The 24,267-nt window shown below is 34.3% G+C and overlaps 1 protein-coding gene across 1 annotated transcript; it reads left to right on the top strand.

Annotated features, from left to right (window-relative positions):
• The first annotated feature begins 19,493 nt into the window (after positions 1 to 19,493).
• Positions 19,494 to 20,985, top strand: LOC104723850 (uncharacterized). Its single transcript, XM_010442270.2, has 3 exons — positions 19,494 to 19,743; positions 20,089 to 20,218; positions 20,296 to 20,985. Exons 1-3 carry the CDS (start codon positions 19,593 to 19,595, stop codon positions 20,819 to 20,821), a joined length of 807 nt encoding a protein of 268 aa, XP_010440572.1. The 5' UTR covers positions 19,494 to 19,592; the 3' UTR covers positions 20,822 to 20,985.
• The last annotated feature ends 3,282 nt before the right edge of the window (positions 20,986 to 24,267 follow it).

The following is a 24,267-nucleotide window of genomic DNA, read 5'->3' as shown; positions in this document are numbered from 1 at the left end:
GCTTAAAGAAAATAAACAAAGCTAACTCAAAACAATGCAAATTCAAAATAAACAAAGACACAACTAAAAAAACTTTTAAAATCAAGATTAAACAAGTGAACCTTGGGCAAGGTAAGTGACTTGGGAGATAGTTAATCAATCCTAGATGTCTAAGCAACAATCAAGAACAATCCTATCGCTAAGAACAACTAATCAAATCAATTCACTTCCATGATAGAGATTCTATGTTAATCAAGCAATAATCAACAATTTCCAAAGGTAATCACAAGATAAACATGCATTAAAAACAAGTCTAAATACCACTAAGCACCCTAATCATCAATTTCCATTGGCTAGGAATGCAAAGCTCTTGAAAAGGTTGGTTCAGGAATTTCATGAAACACCTTCTGAGCATGGAAATCCTAATGTCTAGATTTAAGCTTGATCAAGGCTATCTAGCAAAATTAACCCTAAACAAGATAGCAAACATATAAATATGGCCCTAAACATCATAGATCAATTATCTATCTCCCTAATCTACCTAGCCCAAAGTTCTATAGATCTACTCTCTCATCATCATGATCACACAAAGGAAAGAGCTTGATCTTTGTGAAATCATAATAAGAGATTATAGATTAGGAGAATTGAAGAAGAAATTGTTGTTAATAACTTAGAGGTACTCAATCATCTAACAAACCAAGAGTAAGCAAGTTTAAGAACCCTAAAAAGCTGTTAAAACCAAAGATAAGTCTCCCCTAAATAGGGCTAATGTATTTATAGGAAAATAGAAGGAAGCCGGGTCAACCCGAAACAAACTAGGTCAAACCCGGATTAAAGCTAAAACAAATGTGGACTTAGGCGGCTACGAGGACAGCTTGGAGGATTCACATGGCCGATGGTGTCAACCGGGGAGGTCTTGGCCGATCATGGCTTCTGTTCTTTCATCTGATTAAGAAAATCGGGCAGGACTTGGCCGCTTAAGCTGACCGATGGTGTCATCCGGGGAGGTCTTGGCCGATGGAATGGCTCCTGGTCATGTGCGACTTGAGCTCCATCGGTTGTGGTTTGGCCGTAGGAGGGAACCGAAGGGGTGAATCGGCTGATGCTTGGTCGATGGGTTAAACCGATGATACTCCCTGGTCTTCTGCCAATTCTCCACTTCATACCTCTTTGGTTCTTTTGCACCAAATCAACTCCAAATGCTGTAAATGTGATGAAGCCACTCCAAAATCCTGGGAAATAACCAACTAGATGCAAATGCTCCTAAAAAAACTAGAATGACAAGATTACGCAACAAAACAATGCAAAAATAAGGCTTAAAACCCAACCAAAACACAATATATTAGTCTTTTTCAAAAAATAAACCTCAAACAATACACTTTCTACACTAACTAATATATCTATATATTTGTAAGGTTGTACATTTAAAAAATACAAAACATTAGTTACATATATATAGTTAATCTACAAAACAAATTATATTTAGTTTTTTTTCAAAAAGTATATATAGCCCCACGATGTACCGTGGATGAATATCTAGTGATTGAGTAAAAGCTATGGTGGGGTATTGTTTTAGACCACCTCCAACGGAAGGCTTTTAATGAGTTTATGATTACTAAAATATTATAAACAAAAAAAGTGAGAGAGATAAGTGAGAGAGTGTTTCTAAGAGCATCTCCAATGGTACTCTATTTTTGCCTCTATACTCTATTATAGAGTAATTTTTGCTCTAATGGTACTCTATTTTCACTTCTATAATAGAGATTGCTATTTTTTTCTCTATTTATAGAGGAACTCTATTTTTCTTCTATAAATAGAGGTGAACTATTTTATTTGCAAAGTATTCCTCTTAATCTTTAACTTCTTTTATTTATGACCAAAATAAATAAAATAAGTATTTTTAAGAACTAATAATATAAATTTAAGTATAAATATTTATTCTAAAATATTGAGACTACCATTTGCAAAAGATAATTTTATGAAAGTGTTACAAAAATTAAAGTAAAATGGATTAGTTTGCAATTTTGAAAAGAAAAGGTGTTAATTGTAAAATAAAAATAGATTCTATTGGGAATATTCTTTTATAGAGTAAAAAATAGAGAAAACCATTGGAGAGCAAAACTCATCTCTATTATAGAAATCCTCTATTATAGAGGAAAAAATAGAGAAAATCATTGAAGATGGAGGCATTTTTGCTCCAATCCATCTCTAAAATAGAGATTGCTAGTTTTTCCTCTATATCTAGAGGAACTCTATTTTTTTCTCTATTAAGAGCATCTCCAAACCATCTCTATTTTTTTCCTCTATAAATAGAGGAAAATATAGCAATCTCTATTTTAGAGATGAAAATAGAGATGAGTTGGAACAAATTTGCCTCTAAAGTAGATTGCTATATTTTTCTCTATTTATAGAGGAAAAAAATAGAGATAGTTTGGAGATGCTCTTAATAGAGAAACTCTATAATAGAGGTGAGTTTTACACCAATTCATCTCTATTCTTATCTCTAAAATTTGACATTGCTATTTTTTCCTTTATTTATAGAGGAACTCTAATTTTTTATACAAAGGGTTCCTCTATATATAGAGGAAAAATAGTAATCTCTATTTTAGAGGTGAGAATAGAGGTGGATTGGAGTAAAACTCACCTTTATTATAGATTTTCTCTATTATAGAAGAAAAAATAGGGAAAACCATTGAAGATGATCTAAAAGCTCTGATTTTATAACAACATTTATAGTCTCTGTTTCTATATATGGGAGTCGTTTGATTTTTTATTTTTAACCAAATTTAATTCATTAATTTAATTAGATAAAATTATTAATTTTTTATTTTTTAGAATCCAAAAATAAGAGCTTCACCATTGATTGATTCAGCAATTTTAGTTGTGATGATATTATACTACTTGTTTCCTTGAAAAAGAGCGGTATACCCTAAGAGGCATTGTCTCTTCCTCTCTTCGTCTCTATATGATTCGATTGTTCAATTAATGCTTAGGGTTTTTTATCCGAGAATAATAAAAGCGAATTGTTTTATGTGGATCTGCTCTAATTTTTTCATAAACTAACTATATGTATGATAACTTCACCAAACATCTATATATACATTAAGACTAGATCAAAATAATAGATTTGGTAAATGCCTTTCTCGAAGAACTTTACTAAAAACTATATCTTTAATGATTTTGCAGAAGAACTATATATGCACATGAACGTTATGAAACTATGCACATATAGAATTGACAAATTGTTTTAAGAGAGTTTGATTATATTATATTTAAGAAAGAACCTTACAACATAGTTTAATGAGTTAATGGTTGTCATTTTTCTCTTTCTTTCCATCAATAGCAGGCATCATACGGAGATTGGATCAATGTGGTATCGATGATACACACTAACAGACTAATGTTTTATTAAAATATAGAAATGTTTAAGAATGTGGTATCGATGAAATGAATGTGGTATCGATGAATTAGATGATTATTTTAGTCCATTTATATGTTTATGGTGTAAAATATGATAAGTAAAATAAAACAACCCGATCTAGTTTTATTTTTACTTTTTTACTTCTTTTTTTTTTTGTCATCGGTGAATCGAAAATATCCAATTCATAGCCAATTCATACTACACGGTGTAACACAACCGAGTAGAGTCGAACTTTGGTGGAATCAGTCGCAGAGGTGGTGTTATAATCACTTGACTAAAGACACTTCCATTTATTTATTTATTTATAATAATAAAATTAAATACCCTATAATATATAATTACAATCCAAGCAATAAACAAACTAGTATATCCAACTCCAAGTAACATAAACCAAATATCAAATACATAGGGAAAACATATAAACCAAGCTAACATAATCAACAATTTAGCAAGTTTCTAACCAAGTTCCAACAAGAATAACATAACCACAACACAACAACCGAGATCCTAGATTATCCTCCTTCTCATTGTTATTATTTCACATCACACTTTACCTTATCAAAGTGATTCAAACAACAAATACAACCAAGAGAGACTCTCCTTGCGTCTGTAACAACCCAATACACCTGTTAACTATCAAATCTTCCCAGTGGAAAGCTACCCCTAGACTTCACGGAGCTTCCCAGAAAATCTTGTCCTGATCAGGTAACATACGAGACCACGATCACACTTTCAATCTTCACTGGTCACAGTCCGCGTCTGAGAAGAAACGTCCCACTAAACTTTGGATACGATTTATTATGTCAAATTTTTTTTCTCCCAAACTATGACAGTTCTGTCTCCCTCGTCTTACACACCAAAGTCGAGCTTTCTCTCTTCTTCTTTTCCTTCACACCCAACAACCAAGTCTTTCTCTCTGAGCAGCAACGATAAAGAGCAGCAAAAGAGAGAAAGGCATCGAGGCTTATAAAAAAAGTTAAGAGTTTTTGATTTAATGTAATTAAACGAGAAATTAGCGAAACCAATAATTAAACCATTTTTTGGTTTAGTCAATAAATCGATCAACTTAATAAATTAACAATAATTAAACCGAATCTACTTCAATTTATGATATAAAGACCAATATTTCATTATTATCAGAACATGGGTATTACAATAAGTATGATATTATTGACAAAAAATTATATTAAAAAAAAAATTATTAAATCATAAACCAAAGTTCGATAAAATATTATTAATTCATATCAAATACTATATATATGAACATTTATAACCATGTACGTTAGAGGTAAAAATATATAAATTTAACAAGTGTAGTTTGAAATTAGGAAAAAAATACACTAAAACAAGGCTTATAACTAGGCATTTATGCTTCTTAATTGTTGCCTGTAAAATGTTTTTGTTTAGTATAAAGCTTTTTGTGTTCATATCATAAGAAAAACTCTTAACACTAATATGTTACAGAAAACCAGTAAATTTATTAACGGCGCAACGACTTCTACTTCTACTATTGTTGCTACAAAGCCTTCTATTCACGCGATTACTCCTGTTTCATGTAGATTTTCTTGTCACATTCTTTCATTAGTTTTTTAAAGCTTTTTAAGAAAAATAGTTGAGGTTTTATTGTGAAAATTCGTCTAGTAAAATTAGTGTAATTAATTTCCGAGAACATGAAGAGATTATAAACTAAATTAAATAGTGCATCCGCGCGGGAAAATCATGAAGAAACGACCCCAATGTCCAAACTATTGACCAGAGCTGATCTTCTTCTTACTCATCCATCCAAAAGCTCCACAAATTTTTGTTGTTTAGTCAAAGTCCAAAAGGGGTAGAGATGGATTGGTCACAAGTGCTCAACAGCCACATTCGATTTCGTATCATTAACTTTGATCAAGATGACAAAAATAAACAATTATTTAGATGGAGCCAAGTTCATCTCAACCAAATTGCTTGATATTTGAACTTTTGTTTAACTCAATATTCTTAATTACGTTTTTGGCTAAGACTGTAGTTTTTATGTCGGGAACAAATTTGTCATGACGTTTGCGTGGACCCAAAGATTGTGATCTTCTGTTAAAGACATGAATCAAATCAACATAAACGTAGGCCGGTGATGGAAAAGTCACGATTAGTCTAGTTTAGCTGAACAATGATTCTGCACACTCATAGTAGATTATATTAATTCTAAATATTAACTTTTAACCTAACAATGTTTCATATCTTTATTTAAACATGATATGCTTATTCGATATTAATTTTCTTAAATTCATTTTTTTTTGGTGTGTCTAAAACAAAACCAAAAGAGTCAGAGATATGAAAGGCCTTGAATACTCTATGATACAATTTATTAATAATTAAAGAAACAAATAAATTATTTTCTTAAGGAACCTAATTATATTATAAATCTCCAATCCAGATTATCCAAATATTGTATAACGACGATCTTAATGATTTTTCTTACGTGCTTTAATAATGATCCATAGGTAAAAAAAACTCTTAAGAGAATTTTAATGAGATCATTTCTAACAAAATTTCTGTGATTAAATTAATTGGAAAACAGTTGTTTTCTAGAGACTTGTTATGTGGAAATCTGATGACACAAAAGAACATACATTCTCCGTTTGTCCATATACTTTCACTATGTGGTCCAACATTTACACACAACGACATAACCTATATGAATTGGATATATTTTTGGGTTCGAATGGTAACCGCGGTTTTGGTTGTGCGGAGAAAGCGGTATTATAGTGCGGTACGGTTCAACTGCGATACGTGCAGGAGAAATATATTTGCGGGACAAGTGCGCTTTATACAAAATAAGCGGTACAGAATAAGGTTTGATTGGTGAAAACAAAATTGCGGTTTTAGAATAAGCGGTACAAAATAATAAAGAATTAATATAATTGTAAATTATTAATTGTTTTGTGTTAATGAAAAAATATTTCAAACATAAATACCAAAAATTATTTAAACTATTATGTAGATATATTTTATGCAAAACTAAAAACATTATTTATAATTTATTAACATTTGTGTTATTTACACATACATTTGTGATATAATTTAATCATATTTCGATTAAATCTGACTATAGTTTTTTTTTTCTATAAACCTGTTTTGCTATTAAAAATAATTATTATATAATTTGTGAAGAAATAATGAATTGATTTTTCTCAAAAAGGTAATTTATTTATGAGAACTTTAAAAAATATTAAAACTGAAAACAGATTTAGCATACAGTTATTGTTAAAATATGAGTATATTGATTATCATTCTTCTCCTTCAATAAATAACCAAAAAAGAATAAATTATACTATTTATTTGGTGCGTAAGTTGGAAAACCGCTGTGTATTTGGTTTCTACACAGAGAAGTGCAGTCCATTAAATAATACACTCCTTACAAAAACGCAAAGTGGTGTTTTTCTACTTTTCTGAAAAATACAAATTATTGGAATAAATTGGTGATAGGTAACATAACGCAAATTTTGTAAAAAAGTCTTCAAATACGCACTTGTACGTGTTTCCAATCACACCCTTTGAACCGGAAAAACATTTTGCATCAAGTATTTCCTCTATTTTTTCCGTTTTCACTATTTTGACGTTGTCCTATTCAATCTTATGTTCCAAGCCACGATTTACTAGTTTGGCGAGAAAGAAACTGATCGGACTACATCAACAAGGCTATTACCCAATTTGGTATCACTGACAAGGCGGTGGGTAACTACTCTTTCCATCCGTTACCCAAAGAGGCACGCAAAGACTAGCAAGTGGGGTGGCATTCTCAATGGATGGCATCAAACTCATTAGGCTCTTTTAAATCTCTTTACTTATGATGTTGTGATATTTCTGTTACATAATATTCAAATATCTTTTTAATTTTAAAATAACTCTAGTTTTTTTTTTTTTTTTTTTTTAACTCATAGAGTAAATCCCCAGACCTATAGAGAAGTCCAAGACTAATCTCTCTGGGAGAAGGGTATCCTACGGGTAAGGTCCCCCCAGGTTTGTAAATGAAGCGTAAGCAATGGGCCTATATCCATGTGGCCAAAGAGATAAAGCTGAGTAATTCTGCGTTTGGGAAAAATTGATCACTGGCCTAGACCAATAGGGTGATTTTTTCACCAAGACTAGAACCACTAGTCCAGTACCTCGTGGTTAATAAGTCAAGTTTTTATTGACCAATAATTTCGCATTCCGGAAAAAAAAAAGAAAAAACTTATATAGTTTTAAGTTATTTTATTTGGTTGTTCATGTGGTCGTTTCACTTCCATATGATAGGGTAATATAATGTGCGTAGATTAATTGTTTCTAGTTTCTAGAGAAACAAGAACCAATAGTCTCATATCCTGATTGACTGGTACACGTACACACAACACAGAAACAGTCACATAAAACTTTTTTTTTTCTTTAAACAACGTTATCCGTATCTATGATGGATTTACTAGAACAATTTTTTTTATGATAATGCGTTTAACTTGACCATCTTAGCTTGCAATATTCTTAATGATAATCATTATCTTGAAGAGATTTTCAAAGAAGGAAAGAAGTAACAGATTAACTAATGTTAAAATACTACTAATTATGTCTCTTTTTGAATTTGGCTTACGGCTCAACAGAGATATACATGCATAACAAAAGAAGTGATGAAAAAAGGTTCTGAAAACGAAATGTGTGGAACATATTCAGCAATAGCAATCTAAGTTAGGTCTATATTTTCTCAATATAATATTTCTCCACTTAGAAAAGATATATATATATATATATATATATATATATATATACTGATAAACCATTAGCTTAATGTGAATCAGTGAATGCAAATGGCTACATCTGAATATTACCTTTGTTTGTATCATTAAACATCTATGTTAGGCCAAAACGCATACGTGCATTACATTTCTCGTTTCAAAAAGTCGATTTTCTGTTGTTTCATTCATTATTTTAACTGAAACTATAAGCAATTTAATGAAAGATCACAAGGTTTATTACCACAATCTTATTTCTTTACTTGCGCACGTATTAAGCCTATTTTAGTCAACGAGCTCAAAGTTTCTCCAAACAACCTGTAACCACAAAAAATTACAATGATGAAAAAATAATCAAATATTTATAACTAGGTTTTCTTTTGAACTACCATAAAGGTAATATTGTATAATTAACCGGAATATGTGCTCCACAATGGTATCTAATTCCTGATTTATTTTGACTCGACATCACATAATATTCTTGGTTTCCTACATTTTAAATATATTCTTATAGCTAAAAGTGTCTTAAAATATTATTATAATTTTGATCAAGTATGTATTTGATTGTTTATAAGGATTTTTTTTTTTTTTTTGGAAGAGACTACTTTAATTTCTTTTGTTATTCATGTATCTTTGTGTTAAAAAACGACTATGTATATCTTCAAGTTTTTTATTTTTCTTTATTTTTTTAATTTCTTTTGCTAATGGAAAAGTATTTAAGTAAATGCGACAGTCGTCATAGTCTTGTTTGGGAAATGGTTTGCGTCATAGCAACCACTTGGACTGTTCCATTTTGAGACCGATTGCTTAGGAGAGAGATTTCTTAGGTTTTTGTATAAACTCACAATCTCACATACTATATATGGTCCAGTAAACTTTTCATATGAAGTATCAAATCCACCAGATTGGCTGCATAGTCCCCTGTACTTAATCTATAAAGTTAAGTTGACAAAAGATATATAGAGGATACAAGACAAAAACAAAAGATATATAAGAGGATAAAAATTGTAAATAACGTGATTATAGTCTACTGTTTATATTATATTTTTGTAAAAAATCCACCCTTTGAAATATAAATTTGGCCAAACAGTAACGCTTAGTAAATTATCTATAAGATTTGTCCAAACTTGAGGCTTTGATACCATGTTGGCAGAAAAGTTTCTTGTCGTTATTAGGTTATCGAACTAAATCTTGTTTCGGCAATTCTAAACAGAGAAACTAGCAAATGGAGTCAAAGTCAACCTACAAGAAAAGGCTATGGATATGTTCCAGCCAACCACACGTATGGTTTATGCAAAACAATGCAATCTTTTGGTGTGTAATAAACACGCTTATTAGCTAATCAATAAAATAATAGAGTTTATAAAAAGGGTAAAGAAGTGATCATAATAAAAGTGAAAATTTATATTGGTTTCAAACCGGGCATGAAAGTTACAGTTCAGCTCTAAGGATCTTCGGGTCAAAGTTTTCCAGTTCAAGATGTTTGGGTTTCGCACTACAAATAAAGTAAGGGAGCATCACTTGTTATGCCTAATCTTACCTAATCACGACCTTTGTTATTTATTTGTTTCACAACTTTTAAAAACTCTCTCCAACAATGTTAATTATGTCTTATTTCTCTGATTTTTTTGTCATCAAATACACGTAGGTACTCCAAATTTTAATGTTTTTTTGTTGGAATAAGTTTGAAATAGCTTAAAACCAAGTTAAGTATATTTGCGAGTTATCCAAAATATACATATCTAAATTTTAGGAGTTATCTAAAATAAGTTATATTTCCTAATAAATTTTGGAAAAGGGTTTTATATATATATAGAGCTACCAAGGTGTAGTAAACCGTATGAGATTTGAAAGAGCTTAAGTTTTTGAGTTATTTTTCTTAAGCAATAAAGAGAAGAGAGTTATTCTTATCTTTGTGTTCTTAAACTATATTGAGTATCAGAGCTTTGTTCATTCACGATGACCGAACCAAAGCTTGAAGTTGTGGAGTTTCAATCAAAAGAAGGCGGACCTTCTTCGATTAAGTGTCCGATGCTGAATTCTTCTAATTACACCGTCTGGGCCATGCGTATGAGAATCACTCTTAAGGTGAATAAGGTTTGGGAAACCATAGAAGACGGAGTAAAGAACGTCGACAAGAACGATATGGCCATAGCCCTGCTGTTTCAATCAATACCAGAAGACTTAACCCTTCAAATCGAAGACCTTGACACAGCAAAAGCAGTTTGGGATGCAATAAAGACAAGACATGTTGGAGCCGAGAGAGTAAAGGAGGCTCGTTTGCAAACCCTAATGGCAGAATTCAACCGACTTAAGATGAAAGAAACCGATACAATCAATGCCTTTGTAGGAAGTCTATTCAGCAATTTCGTCAAAATCAGCATCTCTTGGAGAGACCATTGAAAAATCAAAACTTGTTAAAAAATTCCTGAAAAGTCTACCAAAAAAGAAAAACATACATATTGTTGCAGCCCTTGAACAAGTTCTTGACCTAAAGAAAACTACTTTTGAGGACATTGTTGCAGCCCTTGAAAACATATGAAGAAAGAATAGGGGAAGAAGACGAAGAACAACAGGAAGAGCAGAACAAACTGATGTATGCTAATACGACCGATACACAATCCGTTTTCCAACCGAGTTATGGAGGAAACAGAGGAAGAGGCCGAGGTGGTCATTTTGCTTGGAGAGGAAGAGGCCGCGGCCATCATGGAGGTTACCAAGGACGAGGCTAAGACAGAGATACCTCTATGATAACATGTTATTGGTGTGACAAACTGGGTCACTATGCATCTGATTATCCTGACAGATTGCTTATACTTCAAGAGACAACTGAAAAGAAGGAAGAAGATACGCAAGAAGCTAAAGGATTGATGATGCACGAGGTGGTATATCTTAACGAGAAGAAGGTAAAACCAAGCAACTTTGAAGCTGATTGCGATGCAACTAACGTGTAGTATCTCGACAATGGTGCGAGCAATCATATGAGTGGAAATCGATCGTTCTTCTGTGAACTTGATGAGACTATTACAGGAAAGGTAAGATTTTGAGATGATTCTCAGATTGATATAGAAGGAAAAGGATCCATACGCTTTGTGTTCCAAGATGGGAAGAAGAAAATTGTAAAGGTTCTTTACAATGTCTACTACAGATCGGGTTTAAAGAGCAATATTGTGAGTCTTGGTCAGGCTACTGAAGCAGGATGTGAAGTACGAATGAAAGAAGAATTACTTATGCTTTATGATCGAATGGGTCAACTATTGGTAAAAATGAGAAGGTCAAGAAATCGATTGTATAAGGTTATATTGGAAATTGAAGCTATCAAGTGTCTATAGTTAACAACATCGACAAAATCAACTAGATGGCATGCACGTTTGGGTCACATTAACTTACACACGATGAAGATGATGATCGAAGAGTTGGTGACTGGTATACCAAGTATTAAAATTGAAAAGGAAACATGTGTGTCATGCCTCCTTGGCAAACAAACAAGAAAATCTTTTTCTCAAGCAACCGTATACCGGGCCACACAAGCTCTTGAGTTAGTTCATGGAGATCTCTGCGGACCCATTACACCTGCAACACCAGCTCACAAGAGGTATGTGTTTGTGCTCATTGATGATTATTCACGATATATGTGGACGATTTTTTTGAAAGAGAAGAGTGAGGCGTTTGAAAAATTTAAGAAATTCAAATCACTTGCAGAACAAAAAATGAAGACCTTGATCAAAACCTTCCGAACAGATAGAGGTTGAGATTTTGTGTCACTTGAGTTCCATGATTATTGTGATCTACACGGCATCAAACGAACATTTGACTGCACCTTATTCTCCTCAGCAAAATGGATTAATTGATAGACGTAATCGTACGATCCTGGAGATTACTAGGAGCATCTTGAAGCACATGATCTTGCCAAATTATTTATGGGGAGAGGCAGTGAGACATGCTACCTTTTTGATCAATCAAGTAGCAACAAGATCTCTGAACACATCTACCCCATATGAGATGTTTAAGGGAAGCGAGCCAAATCTTGGTCTTCTTAGAATATTTGGATGCATCACATATACACGAACAGACGTCGTTGGAAGAAAGAAACTTGATGACAGATCAAGAATCCTGGTGCATTTAGGAACAGAGCCAGGCTCTAAAGCTTACCGTCTTCTTGATCCACAAAGTAAGAAGATAATTGTGAGCTGAGATGTGATATTTGATGAAAACAAGAGTTGGAGCTGGAATATTTCAGAATAGGATCAAGATACAAACTCTGGAACATTTGAAATTGGTATAGGAGAATTTGGTAATAAAGGTATAAGGGAGATCGAACACAGACTGAGTTGGAAGATGATTCCCACGTCTCTCGAGTTATGAGTGAAAACGTCAATAACGAAGAGGAAGCAATGGAGGATGAGAATGATAGCGACGTTGAAGTAGATGAATATGGCGGTGATGATGAAGTTCATGGTTCACCGGAGCAGCTGAAAAGGTCAACAAGACTAAGAACAAGACCAACTTACTTGAATGACTATGTGCTTATTGCTGAAACAGAGTGTGAACGACTCTTGATGGTAATGAATGAGGAACCATGGACCTTTCAGGAAGCTAAAAAGCTTAAAGTATGGATTGAAGCTTGTAAGGAAGAATTATCTTCTATAGAGAAGAATCAAACTTGGAGTCTCGTTGATCTTCCCGTCGGAGTTAAGCCAATTGGCTTAAAGTGGGTGTTCAAGTAAAGCGTAATTCCGATGGGAGTATTAACAAGTACAAAGCTCGATTAGTGGCAAAAGGTTACGTGCAGAGACATGGCATTGATTATGATGACATGTTCACTTTAGTGGCACGTATAGAAACAATTCGCCTTATCATTGCCTTAGCAGCTTCGAATGGTTGGGAAATACATCACCTTGATGTAAAAACGGCATTTCTTCATGGAGAACTGAAGGAGGAAGTATATGTTACTCAACCAGAGGGTTTTGAAGTATTAGGAAGAGAAACCAAGGTTAACAAGTTGAACAAAGCCCTTACAGTCTGAAACAGGCTCCTAGAGTTTGGAATGACAAGCTAAACAAGATACTCAGAGATTTGGATTTTCATAGGTGTGTTAAAGAACCATCGCTATATCAAAAGAAGGAGAGAGAGTCGCTACTTATAGTGTGTGTGTATGTAGACGACTTGCTGGATCATCATTGAGTTTGATACTTGAGTTTAAGAAACTGATGGGAATGACATTTGAGATGAGTGATCTTGGTAAGCTTACGTATTATCTTGGGATCGAAGTTCACCAACATGACAAGAGGATCAGCTTAACACAAGCGAGATATGCTAAGAGAATTCTAATTGAAGCAGGAATGGATACATGTAATTCGACACATATACCAATGGATATGAACATGCAACTGTCGAAATCTCAGGAGGAGAAGAACATTGATGAGAAAATTTACAGAAGGCTTATAGGATGTCTTCGGTACTTGATTCACACACGACCGAACTTATCTTACTACGTCGGTGTGCTGAGCCGTTTTATGCATGAGCCAAAAACATCCCACGGAGACGCTTTGAAGCAGATCCTGAGATACTTGCAAGGTACTTCATCACTAGGTCTTATTTTTTCCCGTGACTCTAAGACAAGTGTGGTTGGTTACTGTGACAGTAGTCAAAATCTTGACAAATATGATGGGAAAAGTACAGCTGGTTACATATTCTACTTCGGTGATAGTCCAATCACTTGGTGTAGTCAAAAACAGGACACAATGGCAATGTCTTTGTGTGAGGCCGAGTATATGAAAGCCACCGAAGCAGCTAAACAAGCAATTTGGCTTCATGATTTACTTAGTGAAGTCACCGGATCACCAAGTAAGCGAATCACAATTCTATTGGACAACAAATTGGTGATAGCACTCACAAGAAATCCAGTGTTTCATGGAAGAAGTAAGTATATACACAGGAGCTACCACTTTATTAGAGAATGTGTTGAGAAAGGATTCATAGAAGTGGAACATGTTCCCGAAACAGAGCAGAAAGCTGACATATTAACAAAAGCACTTGGGAGAATTAAGTTCAAGGAAATGAAGAGCTTCATTGGAGTTCAAGATGTGAGTGAGAGTATTTTCAAGCTTAAGGGAGAGAATGTTGGAGTAAGTTTGAACTAGCTTAAGGCCCAAATTAAGTATATTTGGGAGTTATCCAAAATATACATATCTAAGTTTTAGGAGTTATCTAAAATAAGTTATATTTCCTAATTAGTTTTGAAAACGGTTTTAAAGATTTTATATATATATATATATATAGAGCTACCAAGGTGTGGTAAGCCATATAAGATTTGAGAGAGTTAAGTTTTTGAGTTATTTTTGTTAAGCAATAAAGAGAAGAGAGTTATTCTTATCTTTGTGCTATTAAACTATATTTTTTTGTGTGTAAAGTGAAAGATCCCATATCTTTGAGTAGTAACTCGCCCTGGGCGTTCGGCGGAAACGGGTTGTTCGGGTCGGGTTGTTCGGGTCGGATTGTTCGGTTTTTTTCTAATTCGGGCTTTTTAAAATTTCACCGAATTGAAGTTAAATTGAAATATGGTTCGGTTCGGATGGTACTCGGGTTAATCGGGTCGGTTACCTGATTTAATTTTGCACCCAAAAACAATTTCTAATTCGGGTTAAATAACCCGAATTAGAAATTTTCTGAAGTAAACAACAAAATACAACCTGCTAAGTTCATGTACTAGTAGCTTAAAGCTGTGTTAATGAGTTTAAAGGCTTTAAGCTACTAGTACAGACTATTACATACTATTACAGACCATTAGAGAAGCTGCTAAGCTAGCATTTTATCTAGTTTAAGCTAGCATTACATCAAAAAACCAATCCATCAACAAAAGCATGTTACTTCGCATCGAAAAGTAGTCAAAAGAGCAACTTCAAAGTCAGTACTATACCATCCATTGTTAACGCTGCATTCCGCATCAAAAAGGACAAAATACGCAGCTTCCTACCTGTGAAAATCATAACAAAAACAATGTTAATCAACAACAAAAACAAAACTTATATGAACACTTAGTAAGAACCACAAACATACCTGTCATACTATGAAGAATCATGGAATAGCTTCCGTTGGATTCCGAGAATCTACACAATAAAACAGATGCAAGAAATTAATACAACTTATAGATATCAAAAGATTTGTTAGGATAACTAAACCGAGAAAAGTTAAACTTACCAAGAGACTCAAAGAATTCAACTTCCTCCAACATCTGGGCCAAGTTTGCCACGGCTGCTTCTCCTTTATACGAGCTCTTTAACCATTGTTGGGTGTACAACAATACCTCAACCATGTAAGGAGTTAGAGAGCTTCTGTAAGGATCCAAGACCCTTCCACTTGTACTAAAAGTTGATTCTGAAGCAACCGATGAGGCTTGAATTGCTAGAACATCTCTAGCCATTTCTGACAAGACTTGATACTTTGGGCTATTCCGTCTCCACCAACAGAGAACATCATAAGGCATCCCCAACCTATTCTCTACTCGCAGCTCAGGTTTCTCTGCTAGATACTGTTGTAACTCATTGTAGTGTTCTGCAGAAGTCTTCAACCCAACCACCTTGTCGAATATTGAAAGTATCCCCTCACAATCTTCATCATCTGATAACTCAAACACGGTAGACTCTGGCTGAGAACCTGGGGTGTCTTCGATGGCTTCTGGTATGCTCATCTTGTAACTGTAATGCTCATACAAGTTCTTCATAACATCTGAAACTTTCGCATTGAGGTGTCTAGACTCGATTATATCCTTACCATACAGCTGGTCAAAGCAGATAGAAGCAAACTTCATCTTGTTTCGAGGGTCAAAGACACTGGCCACAATCACTAACGGATTCATGTTTTTCAATCCATCCCAATACTTGTCAAACTTATTCCTCATAACATGTGCTTGCTTTCTGATCTCCTCATCGGGACTGGTACACTTACTCATCAGGTTCCTCTCAATGTCGACAATCTCATTGTAACAGACAGTGGAACTAACTGAATTGGAGGCAGAGAATATCAAAGTGCACTTATAAAATATTTTCAGAAACTTGACCAACCTTGCAATTTCCTCCCAAGTAGAACTAGTCGACGGTCCAACTCGTTTAGCCTTTGTTTTCTCATCCTCTTCCTCAACATAATCACAGTACAACTTATCCTCAGCTTCCATCTTCTCAAAAGCCTTCCTCAACTTCAAAGCAGAACTCAACATCAGATACGTTGAGTTCCAGCGTGTGCAAATATCGAGTGGCAAACTCCCTCTACACAGTTTCCTTGTGTCACACCTTAATGCGAAAGACTTCAACCTAGTGAATGATGACCGAACATACTTCATTGCATTCCTAACAGCAACAAAATGATGATTTACCTTCTTCAAACCATCTCCGACAATCAAATTGAGGATATGTGCACAACAATGCATATGTAGGTAATCACCATCTCTAACTAATGCTTCCTCTCCTCTCAGCCTTAACTGAACCTTAAAAGCATCCAAAGCCTTGTCATTGTTCTTCGCATTATCGACTGTCACCATGAAGACTTTCTCAATTCCCCAATCATCTAAGCAATCCACCAACTGCCCTGCAATGGTGTCTCCTTTGTGATCCGTGATGACCTTAAAGCTCAGAATTCTCTTCTGCAATTCCCATTCACTATTAATCCAGTGAGCTGTGATCACCATGTAGCTGTATGATGTGGTAGGACACATCCATATATCCGTAGTGAGAGAAACCCTTTGTTTCTCTAAACTAAACAAGTTCTTCAGAGCTGCCTTCTCTTGCAGATACATCGCCACAATGTCTTTAGTACTAGTCCTCCTAGAGAATGTATTGTACATCGGCAAGACATTGAAGCAGAACCGCTTCCATCCCTCTGACTCTACAAAGGAGAGTGGCAACTCATTCACTACTACCATCTCATTAACTGATCTTCTAAACACCATCGGGTCATACTTAATGACCTTCAGATTCCCATTGTTATCATCCGTTATAACCTTCTGCTTGTCCTTCTCTACCCAATCCTTGAACTGCTTGCATCTATTAATGTGACCTATCATCGGGATAGTACCTACTACCTTAGTATCACAAGCTATCTCTGCTGCACAATACTTACAGTAGCTCTTAGCTACCTCTCCTTCCCTTTGCAGAAAATATTCCCAAACCGGAGCTCTTTTTGCATACTTCTTTCTTGGTTTCGGTGGCTTATCAGTACCAGATGAAGGTCTTGGACGCTTCTTTCCAGATACATTCGGTGCAACATCCACAGTTGCATCTTCTTGTCCGGGTTGAACTGTAGGCTCCTTGTCATTTTCATCGGCCATCTACAAATGATTTTACAGCTCTCATTAGCTCATAATAACAATCAACAATACAAGTTGCAAATAATGAAACAAGATCATAAACAAAGTAAATATAAAATCCAACCCTAAATAAGCTAATCAGATGGTAACGAAACGGGGATAGACTAATTGTTAGCTGAAGAACAACAAAAGAAGATAAGTTCTAACTTTCGAAATAAAATTGAAACCGAAGGTCAGTTCTTTTGTTGTTCGGTTTCAATTTTGAATATGCTAATAGGTTGCTATCGAATCAGAGATAAACTAATTGACTAAGAAGATAAACCCTAAATTTCAGAAAGAAATTGGAACCCAAACCCTAAATTTTTTGAAGAATCGAAATAGCCAAATTAACAACCAAGAACAACTAAAGAAAACAAAGAAATTGAAAACAAAGAACAACAAAAGAACTGACCTTTACGAATTTCTCGGCTGCTCGCAGATGTATCCGTAGAAGTAGAAAACTCTAGAAGAGAAGAAGTAGAAGAAGATCAAGATGAATTGATGAAGGAGAATAAACGAGATTAGATCGGAGGACCGGATGAAGTGATGAACTTCTCTCTCGCTTTCAGAATCGCATCATGCGGTCTGAGGCGTCGAAGAAAGAAAGAAGTGAGAAAATTAGGGTTAATACATATGGTTAGATTTATATACTTATGCGGATTTTCATTAACCGATCGGTCCGATTACCGAACCGAACCGAACCGAAATCCGATTATCAAATTAAATTTTGCCGATCGGTTATGCTTCTTCTCTTCGGTTCATCTCAATAACCGACATTTTCGGGTTGTCTGGTTCGATTTGTCCGGTTATTGCCGAACGCCTAGGGTGAGTAGTAATAATGTTTATGGCATCATCAAACTTTTGGTAACAGTATTTAAGACACGTAGGAAAAGTATATTGAATAATCTTAACTTAACCCGTGCTATACTAGTCTAGTTAGGGATAATAATAGTGCTACAATCAAACAAATATCTACTGGCAATGGGCATAATACAAGTCACGCCACCTGTCTTGTGGTGACGTTAAAAGGCTTTAGACTGTTTCAAGTAATTACATAATTTATTGCCACAAGTCCTGACGTGGAATCCAATCAACATAAACTATATAGAAAAGACTTCAGTGTGAGATCGCATGTGTAAATTTCTTTAACACTTGGACATATATGAGTAGTCTAGTTATGTATTACTCCACCACCATCCATTGTTATTAGTTTTTAATAATGTTTTAAACCTTTATAAGTAAAGGGGCTTGCATATGAGATAGGCCTGTACGTGTCACATATTGAAGTTCAACTTTGTGCGAATATCACTTTTGCATAAAAAGAGTATAGGATTTGATGCTTTAGAAATTGTTACCCAATGCCTTAACATTAGTTCTTTAACCCCTATAATACGTACCCCTTTTAGAAACCAATGAGAGCCTTTTTCCTTTTTCCTTTTAAATTAATATTCATATGGCACAACACATTTGTTTTCTACAGTATCATTTGTCATCTTTTTCTAAGATTATGGCAGCAAATCTTGTCTAATCATTTGTTATAAATTTTACAAGATAATCAAACATTTTTGTATAAGGAATTAAGTCGACATAATTTACAATTCTATACGGGTCTTAAACTTTTCTTTTGATTTATGACTTATGAGTTTATCCATTTTGTCTTTGTCGTATATATTGATTAAATAATGAAATTTTTATAAGCTGATGTATATGATCTCGTGGTCTCTTTTACCTACATAGACTGTATGCCCTTAAATTTTTATGTCATAGGTTTTTTATCCTTTGAAGTTGGTTTCTTTTGATTTGATATGCTAAAAATCATATTAACATTGGTTTTAATAATATAAGAATAATACTTTAATAAAAAAACGAATTCATTTTCTTTTGATCTCCCCGATCAACATTTCTTAACATAATTAAAAACAACAAAAGATAGTGAGGGAAAAGAGTGGTGGACCCAAGAAGGCTTTAGTGAATGCATATATAAGAACATAAGACATCGAAGCAGAGCAGCACAGAGCTTCCATAACAAGCCAAAGTGCAGAACAGATTGGTAGATCTATAATAGTGAAAACAAATCTATTTTTCTCAAATCAAAGTCAGGATAAGAATGAGTTGGTGGGGAGTGAAGGGAGGAGGATGGGGAATGGTGGAAGAAGTTTGGAGAAAAGGTCCATGGACCGCCGAAGAAGACCGTCTCTTGATCGAATACGTTCGTGTTCACGGTGAAGGTCGTTGGAACTCTGTTGCCAGACTCGCAGGTCCTACCACTTTTTTTGCATGTTTTATTAGTCTATGGTTTTTCAATATTTTTGATTATTTTCAATATTCTTAAACAAATATTTTTTTGATAATTTTTAAATAAGCGCCAAATGCAAAGGCAAAAAAATATATATTTATATTTACACTTTTGAGTAGTTGTTTCTGTTTGATGTTTATATTTACACTTTGAGTAAAGATTTTTAAGGAAAAAGTATTTTAATGCTTAAAATGTTTATTTTTTATTATATTGTTTTCACGTGTAAAGGTTAAATCAAAAATTTAATATACGCAGCCAAATTGATGATCATTAAGGCAATGATTGATTGATTCATTTTGATCATTAGGATTGAAGAGGAATGGTAAAAGCTGCAGACTAAGGTGGGTGAATTACCTTAGACCAGACCTCAAGAGAGGACAGATCACTCCTCATGAAGAAAGTATAATACTTGATCTCCACGCTAAGTGGGGAAACAGGTAATATTATACCTAAAGCCAACACAAACAAATTCAGTCTTCTTTTATTTTATCTTAAGTATTAGGGTTTTGTATAGGTGGTCAACAATTGCACGTAGTTTACCGGGAAGAACAGACAATGAGATCAAGAACTATTGGAGAACCCATTTCAAGAAAAAGTCAAAGCCAGCAACTAACAATGAGGAGAAAACAAAGAGCCGTCTCCTTAAAAGGCAACAATTCAAGCAACAAAGAGAATTAGAGTTGCAACAAGAACAACAGTTGTTTCAGTTCGACCAACTCGATATGAAAAAGATCATCGCTTTACTCGAAGACAACAATAGTAGTAGCAGCAGCGATGGCGGCAGCAATGTGTTCTATGCTTCAAAACCCTTTGGCTATAATAACCCTAATTCGTTAGAAGAGCAGTACTTGCAAGGGAGATTTGCTCCAGTAAACATACCTGACGCTAATACTATGAACGAAGACAATGCGATATGGGACGGGTTTTGGAACATGGATGGTGTGGATGGACATGGTGGAAACTTGAGTTCTGTAGCTGCAACTGCTGTTTGTGGCCCAAGGAAGCCCTATTTCCATAACTTGGTGATTCCATTTTGTTAACTATATGTGGTCGACTTGTGGAATTTCTTTTTTCTTTTTTTGCTGTCTTAAGATTTTGGTTTGATAACTAGTTTATAACGCTATAAGCCTATTAAGTATCTTGTGATGAAGTGTGTGTGTGTAATGTAAAAAGGACTACTGTAAGTATTCATCCGGTTCTCGAACTCCGCCTTATTTTGTTTGCGGTGTCCAGTGCCGGCCCGTAGGTGTATGACGCCTAAAGCACACAAAAAAATGGTGCCCCTTAACTCAACTATTTTTTCCAAAAAAAAATGAGATGATTTTATTTTAATGAAAAATAGAGAAAGAACAGAGGAGAACATATAAAACACTTTAATATTTTAGTATAATCAGTTAACCACTTACGTTTGCTAAAGATGGCAATATCAAATTATACATCAAAACCACAAGCAATCAACGAAACAACACATCATCAAATAGAAAATAGTTAGCAGAGAATAAATCTACTCGAATATTAAAATAGAAATTAGTCTAAGTGCATGAACGTTTTAACTTGTAACAAATTATCTACACTTGATCGCAAGTTAGTCTATGGATCACGATGACATCCATAACAAATTAACTTGTAAACTAGTTCAATTGCTATTTTTAATCATATAATCTTTATATTATGTAATAAAACAATATTAAGAAATTTAGATAGAACAAAATATTATGGATTAAGATAAAAATAGGAAAAATATAAATGTGGGCCTGGTTTGAACCCCTTACATGACACTAAAAATTTAAAATAAAAGACACTACACTAAAGGAAGTTTTCTATATATGATGCCCCTAAAATCTATCTAATATTTGGCGCCTAAAGCCCTCGCTTCATTGGCTTTAGGTGAGGACCAGCCCTGGCGGTGTCTCTTCTTCTTTCATGTTGATGTTTTTTTATTTTTCTTCTCAGTTCCATAATAAATTTTGTATCTAGTATCAGCTTTGATCTTAACAAAATCTTTAAAACAAGAACACAATAATGCACTTAAATACGCAATTTGTTTTTTTATTTTGTCTTTTTTTTTTCATTTCTTTAAATAGACAAAAGAGGGAGCGAAGGGGAATCATAACTCCTACAAGGAAGGGAATGTGAAGAGTGGAAGAGATGGTTCCTAAACTTGGCTGTTATTGGAGAGGTTATTTCTAAATTTATATGAAATTGTAAATTGTAAAAATCAAAACACATGGATTTTGAAATAACATGTTTTATCCTTGGATTTGAATCCTTCTATTTTACACTTTCAAATCCACTTAAAATATAATGTGGATTTTGAAATCTAAAAACAAATCATTAAATGAATAACATGAGATTTTAACATGTATTTGTAAATCATAGAACCAATAACACATAATTTTGATAAGTATTTTAAAATCAATGATTGAATAACACATGATTTTTATTTGGATTTCCAAATCCATTATGTTGGGATACAAACAATGTCCCACATCTGAAGATTAGAAAATAATGTTCTAATATATAAGCCAAGACCAACTCCAATTAGTATGAGGCCTTCTGGGAAGGAGTCCAATAAGAAATCCGTGCGGGCTTTACCACCTGGGCCCAAAGCGGATAATATCATACTAATAGGGGAGTTGGTTTGGGCTTGGAAAAAGCCTAACACATTAAAATCATAGAACCAATAACCTTAAGAAAAACGATTCTCCTTTTATTTCTATAATAGAAATTGACATTCTCCGATTTAGTTTGCTTAGTGGTTTGTATATATATAAGGACCGGTCATATGTATATATAAGTTTGGTTACCCAATATGAAGAGAAAGAGTTTACAAATTCAAATTCAGATAATAACAATCTAGTACATCTAGCTAAACAATCTATTTAAAAGTTAAAAAATGTTACAAGAACGAGAAATTAAGATATCGAGAATAAAGGAAGGTAAACACAAAGCAAACCAAATTCATCTAGTAGATTGGAGAAAGCTGGCCTCTATTTAGGGGACTGCACCATCGATTCCAACTCTGTACAATTTCTGTATTATAGTGAAACTGCAACTCAATTGAATACTTGAAAATCATACACAAATTGAATCGTCGTTCATGAAACGAGAATCCAAATCTCACAAGCTTGGGTATAGATTGAAGAAACAGCTCCAGGAAAATGAGTACACTACCATAATCTCAAATTTAAGAACTAAGAAGAAAAAGATAACAACTAACAATAATTTCCTGGGTTATCCCTGCAAATGTTCTTCGAGCTTCTTTATAATTTGCTCAAACAATAATTTGCTCTTGCTCTCTTTTTCTTCAGCCAATGAACTTATGCCAACGCATCATTCACCTCTCAGCCAATCATCGTTCATCATCTCTCCACGCCAGCTACTCCTTATTTTCCTATAACAAATCTTCCCTCCTTAGAGATACTTGATGTCAAGGTTCACGGAAATTACTTTTCCAGTTCTTTTACCTTAACTGAATCTCTGTTTTTGAAGCTTCCAAACAGAAAGCTTGTGGGCATTGTTTATATTTAAACCACCAATATTTTCCTCAAGTAACTCACATGTAGCCCCTTCCACATAAACCATAGCCTTTCTTTTACCAAATCTGGATGCTCTTTTTTTTTTTAAGTCTCTCAACATGGAACCTGTTATGCCCAAATTCGAGGATCACTCAGCCGGATTAGAAAGGATAGAAACTCGCCAAGGTGCAAGGTGCAACAACGGAGATTTGATGGATTGAGGGGTCGCACAGCAGTTGCGGAAAGCTGCTGATATTCCCAACTCCAATCGCTGCTAGATATGACACACTAGTCCAGCAAGAGGAGGTCGTTGCTTGGATATTACACACCAAGAAACAAGAAAGTGTTCTAGACAAAGAACAAAGAGATAGACTCTTAAAATGAAAAGGAAATTGATTAATTGATTCTCAAATGAGATTACATGAGTTTATATATGGATAAGAAACTTGGTAACAAAGCCAAGTATTGATTATTCTTGAAACTAAAATATAATAAAGATAGATAGTTGAATGAAGACTCAACTCTTGAAGTTTGTCTTTCCAAGGTGTCCTTCCCAATGTGAGTTGAACTCTATTTTCGTCACCCCTCTTTGACCACAAAATAAAGTGATTACTTTGGGCTTTCTTGGACTTGAAATAGGCTCAAAATGGACTTGACTTGGTAGACAACATCCCCAATAGAATTTTCTATGCTCTCCTTGCCCATAATCTCTTGAATTAGCCCAATAAGTGCATCCTTGAACTTCTCTCTCTTTCACTCCTTGGTCCAATTTTGCTGATGAGAAACAACATGGACTGTACCATTTCTTCACTTTTGGCTTAGTAGAAACAACACTTGGTTGCCATACATAATTCTGGAAGCTCTTAAACCAGTTGGACCTAAAACTCTTCAAGTGAACAACTAGATTAACCTCCTTTGGCAAATGGAATGTATCGCAAATGGTTGTTTGGCTGGAAGAATTGATCTTC

This window comes from Camelina sativa, chromosome 11 (genome assembly GCF_030686135.1).
Source record: "Camelina sativa cultivar CO46 ecotype springtype chromosome 11, ASM3068613v1".
NCBI classification, from domain to species: Eukaryota; Viridiplantae; Streptophyta; class Magnoliopsida; order Brassicales; family Brassicaceae; genus Camelina; species Camelina sativa.
This window is presented reverse-complemented; position numbering and strand designations above follow the sequence as displayed.